Consider the following 10901-nt stretch of genomic DNA (forward strand, 5'->3'; position numbering starts at 1 on the left):
CAGCTCAGCTACATGTACATTACACATATACAGCTCAGCTACATGTACATTACACACATATACAGCTCAGCTACATGTACATTACACACATATACAGCTCAGCTACATGTACATTACACACACATACAGCTCAGCTACATGTACATTACACATACAGCTCAGCTACATGTACATTACACACATACAGCTCAGCTACATGTACATTACACATATACAGCTCAGCTACATGTACATTACACACATACAGCTCAGCTACATGTACATTACACATATACAGCTCAGCTACATGTACATTATACACATATACAGCTCAGCTACATGTACATTACACACATATACAGCTCAGCTACATGTACATTACACATATACAGCTCAGCTACATGTACATTACACACACATACAGCTCAGCTACATGTACATTACACACACATACAGCTCAGCTACATGTACATTACACATATACAGCTCAGCTACATGTACATTACACATATACAGCTCAGCTAGATGTACATTACACATATACAGCTCAGCTACATGTACATTACACATATACAGCTCAGCTACATGTACATTACACATATACAGCTCAGCTACATGTACATTACACATATACAGCTCAGCTACATGTACATTACACACATACAGCTCAGCTACATGTACATTACACATATACAGCTCAGCTACATGTACATTACACATATACAGCTCAGCTACATGTACATTACACACATACAGCTCAGCTACATGTACATTACACATATATACAGCTCAGCTACATGTACATTACACATATACAGCTCAGCTACATGTACATTACACATATACAGCTCAGCTACATGTACATTACACACATACAGCTCAGCTACATGTACATTACACACACATACAGCTCAGCTACATGTACATTACACATATACAGCTCAGCTACATGTACATTACACACATACAGCTCAGCTACATGTACATTACACACACATACAGCTCAGCTACATGTACATTACACACATACAGCTCAGCTACATGTACATTACACATATACAGCTCAGTTACATGTACATTACACATATACAGCTCAGCTACATGTACATTACACACATACAGCTCAGCTACATGTACATTACACACATATACAGCTCAGCTACATGTACATTACACATATACAGCTCAGCTACATGTACATTACACATACAGCTCAGCTACATGTACATTACACACATACAGCTCAGCTACATGTACATTACACACATATACAGCTCAGCTACATGTACATTACACACATACAGCTCAGCTACATGTACATTACACACATATACAGCTCAGCTACATGTACATTACACATATATACAGCTCAGCTACATGTACATTACACATATATACAGCTCAGCTACATGTACATTACACACATATACAGCTCAGCTACATGTACATTACACATATACAGCTCAGCTACATGTACATTACACACATATACAACTCAGCTACATGTACATTACACACATATACAGCTCAGCTACATGTACATTACACACACATACAGCTCAGCTACATGTACATTACACATATACAGCTCAGCTACATGTACATTACACATATATACAGCTCAGCTACATGTACATTACACATATACAGCTCAGCTACATGTACATTACACACATACAGCTCAGCTACATGTACATTACACATATACAGCTCAGCTACATGTACATTACACATATACAGCTCAGCTACATGTACATTACACACATATACAGCTCAGCTACATGTACATTACACATATATACAGCTCAGCTACATGTACATTACACATATACAGCTCAGCTACATGTACATTACACATATACAGCTCAGCTACATGTACATTACACACAGCTCAGCTACATGTACATTACACACATACAGCTCAGCTACATGTACATTACACACATATACAGCTCAGCTACATGTACATTACACATATACAGCTCAGCTACATGTACATTACACACAGGGCTCTGCTGCAGGCATATATAACACACACACAGCTCTGCTCCACACACATCACACACACACAGCTCTGCTGCACACACATCACTTCAGCTCATCCAGCACAGCAGAGTCCTGCATACACTGAGCAGCAGCCCCTGATCATGTGACTCCTCCTCCTCCATGTGACTGATCACATGACTGTGACATCATGGCAGGTCCTGGAAGCACACGGCTCCTGTACAGCTCTGCAGCTGGAGGTACAGTATATATATGGAGTCACCGCAGGGTATTGTTAACCCCTTTATGACTGGGTAGAAATGAGCCTTGAGGGTCTTTTTTTAAATATTTTTAATTACATGAGTCATGCATTGCTGGGGATACCATATAATATGACGCTCCTCATTGGCACTTTTGTTCTCTTCCACAAATGGCGGTATTGGGGTTGTGTTTGTTCACACAGTGCGCCTTTGTTTTCAATAGGAATACACGCCACAGTTCACACTATTAAATTGTAGCATGTTTTTGGTGACTATCCGGTGGATATTCCACTGCGTGGCAGTATCCATTCGGAAACGGATCCTGAGGAAAGAGTAGAGTGCGGACAGCTGGGCGCTATTTTACCACTTTGCACCATTACGCTTCAGTTTATATTTTTTGTATCTGATTTTATTACATAGTAGATGCAGTTTGTTTTGTATTCATAGCCGAGCTTTGCACTATGGAGGAAGGTTTACGTTTTGTTTTTATTTCTCAAGAAGATAATAAAAAAGGAACAACTCTCATTAGAGAAGGGCCCCCTCCCTCGAGATTCACAAAGAGAAGATGTCCCTTGTGAGTCACTGGATGTAACTGCACTGTAATCACTTACAGTACAATCGTACAGAACCTTCTATATGATCACTGTATAAGGTGATATTGGTCTTTGAACAATGTGTTTTGTTTTATTCAGTAGCAGCATTTGGTTTTGTTCAACATTTCTAGCCAATATGTATGGAAAGCTCATGGAATACCTGCCAAATAGTGTTCCGTTGGTCAAGCAGCAACCAAAAGAGGGTAGTAAGCTAATGTCAGTGGAACAGCCCCAATCTATGATGGAATCCATAACGGGGCCTGTCAGTCTTTTCAGTGCCAATATTGGTTTTAATGTTGATGCTAACCTGTAGTCACATGACTACCCCTGCCCAAAATAGTCTACAGAGGTCACGTCCAATACATAGGGACATCATCACTGCTCAGCTGTTGTGGTCATGGGAAGAAGAGGGAATGCTTCGATCTGAAACATGGAGGAACTGCCTGGACAACTATTCAATTCCTGTTATAATCCACGTAAAACAGAAAATACATAATATACACTAATAATCCTCGAATGTTCTCCATGTTGCCTCCCCTAATTGTATTTTTAAGTGGGATGTGGGTGGTTTTAACATTGGTTCGTTTTTTTTGTTCCCCCCCATACAGGTTTCTACAATAGAAGATCCTCCATTAACTTTCATGATTGATCAAGGATGGAGAGAGACAGGAACAAGATGGCAGAAAGAATAATAAACCTCACCCTAGAGATACTTTTCCGGCTTACTGGAGAGGTGAGGGATTCTGGGAGTGATGTCATCATGACATCATTCTTATCTATGGAATAACAGATGGATAGGACTGGGGAGGTGAGGGATTCTGGGAGTGATGTCATCATGACATCATTCTTATCTATGGGTTAACAGATGGATAGGACTGGAGAGGTGAGGGATTCTGGGAGTGATGTCATCATGACATCATTCTTATCTATGGAATAACAGATGGATAGGACTGGAGAGGTGAGGGATTCTGGGAGTGATGTCATCATGACATCATTATCTATGGAATAACAGATGGATAGGACTGGAGAGGTGAGGGATTCCGGGAGTGATGTCATCATGACATCATTCTTATCTATGGAATAACAGATGGATAGGACTGGAGAGGTGAGGGATTCTGGGAGTGATATCATCATGACATCATTCTTATCTATGGGTTAACAGATGGATAGGACTGGAGAGGAGGGATTCTGGGAGTGATGTCATCATGACATCATTCTTATCTATGGAATAACAGACGGATAGGACTGGAGAGGTGAGGGATTCTGGGAGTGATGTCATCATGACATCATTCTTATCTATGGAATAACAGATGGATAGGACTGGAGAGGTGAGGGATTCTGGGAGTGATGTCATCATGACATCATTCTTATCTATGGAATAACAGATGGATAGGACTGGAGAGGTGAGGGATTCTGGGAGTGATGTCATCATGACATCATTCTTATCTATGGAATAACAGATGGATAGGACTGGAGAGGTGAGGGATTCTGGGAGTGATGTCATCATGACATCATTCTTATCTATGGAATAACAGATGGATAGGATGGAGAGGTGAGGGATTCTGGGAGTGATGTCATCATGACATCACCTGCCTAACACAACAAGAAGTGGGGCGACGCCTTAAAAACATTAAAATCCATAAGTCACCGGGCCCAGAAGGTATCCGTCCTAGAGTTTTGCAGGAATTAAGTACTGTGTTAGACAGACCCTTATTCCTAATATTTAAAGATTATATAATGACAGGAATTGTTCCACAAGACTGGCGCATAGCTAATGTGGTACCAATATTCATGAAGGGGTCAAAGAGTGATCCTGGAAACTACAGGCCTGTAAGTCTAACATCTACTGTGGGTCATAGGCCCATAGACCACAGAGGGTGGTCATTGATAGAACTGGTGGGGTACCACAGGGGTCAGTGTTGGGTCCACTTCTTTTTAATATGCTTATTAATGAACTTGTATAGGTGTTACAGAGTAGAATCTCCATTTTTGCAGATGATACTAAACTGGGTAATCACCGCAGAGGAGGATAATATCATATTATAGAGGGATTTGGAGAAGCTGAAGGCTTGGGCAGATAAATGACAAATGAAGTTTATTGTGGATAAACATAGGGTTATGCATTCAGGCTGTAGAAATAATAAGTAAAACTGCTTCCGAAAAGGACATGGGGGTATTGATGGACAGTAAACTGGACTTTAGTGATCAGGGCCAGACAGGTCCATTCTTTAGGCAGCTTCGGAATCTGCCTGACCATAGAATGGAGTCTTTGGGACAGGCTGAGAGTGAAGGGACGAATGGCAGAATCCGCAGCAAGTTTTCCGTGAGAATTCCTTAGTGTGGACATACCCTTAAGGAGAATTTCTCAAAAATACATGTTGAGACATTCGCTCTATCATTCTCTACTAGGAATTCTTGGAAGTAGGATATGTAAATCAGCACTCTGATGCCATCTTTGGGGTAACTTTCCCTTCAATTCAGTGTCTGACTCTTATATGAAGCCTTAGGACGTGAGTGGGAATTTAATCCAGGAGTCAGACAATTCTTCTGATAAAGAATTCACCCATTTGTAGACCGCTATTTCAGGTCTCTTCAGCCAGCACTCAGCCATGTACTGACATGGGTCACTAATCCTGGCACAGTTGTCTACTCATAATAAACTCTCTAGAGAGTTGTCCGGTTTGGCTTACATTCCCAGTCATGTCCTAGGGCTTCTTCTCTATAAACAGGTATACACAGTAGTGAAGAAGTCCTCTAGTGGGCGCTGTGGGGCCACTGTGTGTAAAGGATGGGGAAGAACCCTGAGCCCAATCCCGGGGCCCCTGATACATGAGGAAATGGAGGAAGAGAAGATCCTAGAAGTCACCAACAAGATGGTGGAGCTGCTGAGTGGAGAGGTGAGACTGTGGCTGCTGGGAATGCTGGGACATTATACAGTAACACCACTGGAGGGGTGGGGGGGATGACTGTGTGATCATTGTGTGTGTCAGGTTCCTATAAGGTGTCAGGACGTGGCGGTCTATTTCTCCATGGAGGAGTGGGAGTATGTAGAAGGACACAAGGATCAGTACAAGGATGTGATGCTGGAGGATCAGCAGCCCCTCCCATCAGCAGGTAATAGACAGGACTATATACACACCTCCTCTCTGTATTATCTGGATGGAAAGAAATGAATTCAGTCTCTGTATGTGTTCCCTCCAGTCAGATCCAGTAAGAGAACAGCACCAGAGAGATGTCCCCGTCCTCTTCTCCCACAAGATCAGGATCAGGATCAGGTAGATGAAAATGTTCCCAATGACATATTCAAGGGTTGTGAACCTTTTGTGTTCAGTCTTGTTTATCCCATAGTATTATATGGTATATAGACATTACATTTTTCTATTAATTACACATACTGCACAAATGTAATTGACATCAGCAGGTGGATATGCACCAAGAATACACATCTTGTTCCCCATTAACACCTATTCCAATCAGTATTTGCTTATTTAGTTCTTACAAAAAAAAACTTTTATGATTCTGAATCGGGTAAACTGTTATATAGGACTATTACATATCAGCCTGTGTTCAAATGAAATTGGAACTCTTTTCTGATAGACCTGTGCAGTGACTGATCTAATTTAGTGTTGGTGTGGTTTGGTTTCAGGAGTGTGCAAATATCTAAAAAAGCTATGTAATTAATCCTTTAGGGATTAATGACATTATTTGTGACAGGAAGACATTTAACACCAGCTTAGGTTTTAGGGCCAGTACACATTTATTTAGAATGTTACAATTCTTTTCTATTTTTGTAGTCCCTAGATGAGATCTGCCATCGGAAGATTAGAATTAGTTGAAAATTGTTTAAAATTTTATGAACCATTCCATTCTGTGATTTTTATCCAGCCAATATGGTGTCCGGAGTCTGTAAATTAGTAGGGGGAGAACATTGAAAAATTGCCTTCTCGTCAGAAATGTGGACCACTGATTCATTCTATTGACTCTATAGGACAATTTCTAAAGAAATCAGACCTTTTTTTGTAAATATTTTTTGCTGCAATTTAGATTTCAATCTGCTGACACTGCTAGATGCTGTTAGGACACATGGTACCTTTTATATATCTGTCTGTGCTTCCAGAACATAGAAAAATGGCTTTATTTTCCACTGTAAAGAGGCGTTCTATAACATCCCACCTGACTTCTCCTCCTGTCTGATGACCTTTAGGGTGCGTTCACACATACAGGATCTGCAGCAGATTTGATGGCGCAGATTTAAAGCTGCAGATTCAAAGCAAATCAATTCTGGGCCATCAAATCTGCTGCGGATCTGCTGCAGATTCAAATCTGCGCCATCAAATCTGCTGCAGATCCTGTATGTGTGAAGCCACCCAACCCACCCACAATATTTCTCTCACATCTTATGAATCAGGGGGAAGATTTGGACAATATTGATGCAATAGACATCATAGTAAAAGAAGAGACAGATGTGAGTGATGATGATCAGTATATGGAGAATGTGACTACAGGGGAAGATATGATAAATAATTATGCTCTGGAGACAGATGACAGCAGTGATGAGCAGTATAAGGAGGACATCACTACAGGTAACCACCCAGGTGAGTAGTGACCACTAAATGCAAAGTACACTCACAAATTTTACTCCAAACTAAAAGCAACACCAGACCACACCATGTTAATGGAGTGAATGAGCACCGATCTCTGATCAGCATTTGTTTACAGAGCCTTAAGGGTATGTTCACACCTGAGTAATTCAGGCAGAATTCCGTGGCAGAACTTTCCACCGCAGAATCCCGCCTGTCTCAGTGTGTCATAGCCTGTTTAGACGGAACGATATATCGTTTGAAAAAAACGTTATTGCGATCGTTTTAAGATCGCTTAAGCCCATCTCACACATTAGGGTGAATTGGTAAAAGACTGTTTACACGAAGAGATCTGCGAATTTTCAGTGAAAGACCAACGATGACTTGAGAACACGTTGAAAGATCAAAATGAACGATTTCTCGCTCGTCGCTTGATCGTTCGCTGTGTTTACACGTACATTATCGCTCAAATGCCATCGTTATCACGAAAATTCAAACAATTATCGTTCCGTGTAAACGCAGCATAATATGATGAACGATTTCAGGTTAACGATAAACAGTCTTGTTTGCAATTTGGTAATCGTTAAAAATTGCTTTGTCTAATGCTGCGTTTACACGTAACGATTATCGTGGGAATTTGCGCCATAATCGAATTCGAACAATAATCGTATGTGTAAAAGCAGCGAACAATCAAATGACGAACGAGAAATTGTTCATTTTGATCTTACAACATGTTCTCAAATCGTTGTTCGTCGTTTGCAAAAAATTTGCAGATCGTTCCGTGTAAACAGTCGTTCGCCGATTTAACAAACGTGTGAGATAGGCTTAAGCGATCACAAAACAAATTTTCCGTACGATATATCGTACCGTCTAAACGCTGATCGTTATGAAAAAAAAAATCGTTACTCCGACATCATTACTCGTACGATCGGGCCAATTATCGTTTCGTGTAAACGCAGCATAATAGGACTCTAACCCTGGGCTCTTGCCTAGATGGGGATGACCCCTTGATCTTCAGGATTTATAAATCTTGATCTATAAATAAAACTGCAAATCTATAAAAACTTTTTATAAATAAATTTTTTAAAGGTTATATTACTTAAAAATTATATATATGTTCATTTTCATTTCCCCCCGGCAGATGAGTGTACCTGGAGATCAGAGGGACATCAGATATCTCCAGATATTACAGCAGATGGTCAGATCACACAAGATACATATGAAGAACATTCTATTCCCCCAGATATACCCCCAGCCCCTCACAGCAAAGATCTGCCATCTCATCCTTCTATACAAGTCCTGACTACTGATTCATCACAGACTGTTAGGAAGAATAAAAGTTGCAGAAAGGGTGTTGGAAATAAAAGAGCTCACATAAAGGAAAAGCCATTTTCTTGTTTAGAATGTGGGAAACCTTTTACTTGGAAATCCGATCTTATTATACACCTGAGAGTTCACACAGGGGAAAAACCATTTTCATGCCCAGAATGTGGGAAATGTTTCGCAAGAAAATTAAGTCTTGTTGAACATCAGAGAATTCACACAGGGGAGAAGCCATTTTCATGTTCAGAATGTGGGAAATATTTTATTCTGAAAACAAGTCTTCTTATACATCAAAGAACTCATACAGGAGAGAAGCCGTTTTCATGCCCCGAATGTGGGAAACGTTTTACCCAGAAAATACATCTAGTTGATCATCAAAGAAGTCATACAGGAGAGAAACCGTTTTCATGCCCAGAATGTGAAAAGTGCTTCTCTAGGAAAGCAAGCCTTGTTGAACATCAGAAGACTCACACAGGGGAGAAGCCATATTCATGCTCAGAATGTGGGAAATATTTTACACAAAAATCTAATCTTGTTGAACATCAGAAAACTCACTCAGGAGAGAAACCATTTTCATGCCTAGAATGTGGGAAGTGTTTTACTTATAAATCAAATCTTGTTGAACATCGAAGAACTCACACAAGTGAGAAACCATTTTCATGCCCAGAATGTGGAAAATGCTTTACTGTGAAATCAGAGCTTATTATTCATCTGAGAAATCACACGGGGGAGAAGCCATTTTCATGTCAAGAATGTGACAAATGTTTTACTTCAAAATCACGACTTAGTCAACATCTAAAAACTCACACAGGGAAGAGACCATTTTCATGTCCAGAATGTGGGAATTGTTTCACTCGTAAAGCGATCCTTGCCGAACATCAGAAAATTCACACAGGCGAGAAGCCATTTTTATGTCAAGAATGTGGAAAATGTTTTTCTCGTAAATCGATACTTGTGGAACATCAGAGAACTCACACAGGGGAGAAGCCATATCCATGTTCAGAATGTGGGAAATGTTATAGCATAAAAAAAACTCTGGTTGAACATCAACAAACTCACACAGGGGGGAAACCATTTTCATGCCAGGAATGCGGGAAGTATTTCTCTTGGAAAGGACGTCTTATCAAACATCAGAAAACCCATACAAGGGAGAAGCTGTTTTTAGGTACTGTATGTGGACAGTTTGTCACAGGTCAGCTGTAGCCGAATATTTACACGATCAGACTGTGAAAAAAGTTTTTCCACCAATTTTTTTTCTTTACCTGTTGTGTTGAGAAAGAAAGAAAAAAAAAGTCACATGTCACACCAAAAAGGAAATCCACTTAGGACAATACGGTAGGATTGTTCAGTGTTTGTAGGTACTAATAAATGTCTCACCGTAGATCCCACACAATGTGTCGTTTTATTTGGGACCCTATTGATTTTTAAAAATAATCATTTACTAGGGGACAATCTTACAGTATTAGAGCACGGAGCCAGGCAAGAGTCTCCTGTCCACAAAGCCTAAGAGCTCGATTACACAGGACGATTATTGTGTGAATTATCGTCATATCGTTTGCATTTAAACGATAATCGCTTTGTGTAAGTACAGGAAACGATCAAACGACCATCGAGAAAGCGTTCATCTGGTGCTGACACCCAAATCATCATTAATCGTTCGCTGTAATTACACATTCATTCACTAATCGGTCAGTTAAACTCAAGATTGTCTCTTCATTTGCTGGGATCAGACGGGAGTAAACTAACGATTATCGTTATGTGTAATATGGTGAACGATTTCACGTTAACAATGATTGTTTATTATCAAAAATCACTTTGTCTAATAGGACCCTAAGGGTGCGTTCACTTGTACAGGATCGGCAGCATATTTGATGGCACAGCTTGGAAGCTGCAGATTTATTTTGAATCTGCAACATCATTCACTGTAAGGGTATGTGCACACTACGGAATCTCGAGGGAAAACCTGCTGCGGATTCCGCAGCTCACACCCACTCGCGGTCTCTGATGGCAATGCGCATTTCCACCTGTGCCATAGACTCCATTCTATGGTTCATTCGTTGGACGGACCATGGAATGTGCCCATGCATAGAATGGAGTCTGTGGCAGGGACGGAAATGCGCATGGCCACCAGAGTCCACAAGCATGTGTGAGCTGTGGAATTTGCGACGGGTTTTCCATCGGGA

General features: G+C 40.6%; 1 protein-coding gene across 2 annotated transcripts in view; it reads left to right on the plus strand.

Annotated features, from left to right (window-relative positions):
- Window positions 1-10075, plus strand: part of LOC138786793 (oocyte zinc finger protein XlCOF6-like) — a 22907-nt gene extending 12832 nt beyond the window's left edge. Inside the window, exons 2-3 of one of the 2 annotated variants that reach the window (XM_069963848.1) lie at window positions 7224-7410; window positions 8537-10075. In XM_069963848.1, coding sequence (XP_069819949.1) covers window positions 7302-7410; window positions 8537-9921 — 1494 coding nt within the window. In that variant the 5' untranslated portion in view covers window positions 7224-7301 and the 3' untranslated portion in view covers window positions 9922-10075. The remainder of the gene's footprint in view (window positions 1-7223; window positions 7411-8536) is intronic. The other variant, XM_069963849.1, reaches the window with a different exon arrangement.
- The last annotated feature ends 826 nt before the right edge of the window (window positions 10076-10901 follow it).

The sequence above is a fragment of the Dendropsophus ebraccatus genome, chromosome 3 (genome assembly GCF_027789765.1).
Source record: "Dendropsophus ebraccatus isolate aDenEbr1 chromosome 3, aDenEbr1.pat, whole genome shotgun sequence".
In the NCBI taxonomy this organism is placed as follows: domain Eukaryota; kingdom Metazoa; phylum Chordata; class Amphibia; order Anura; family Hylidae; genus Dendropsophus; species Dendropsophus ebraccatus.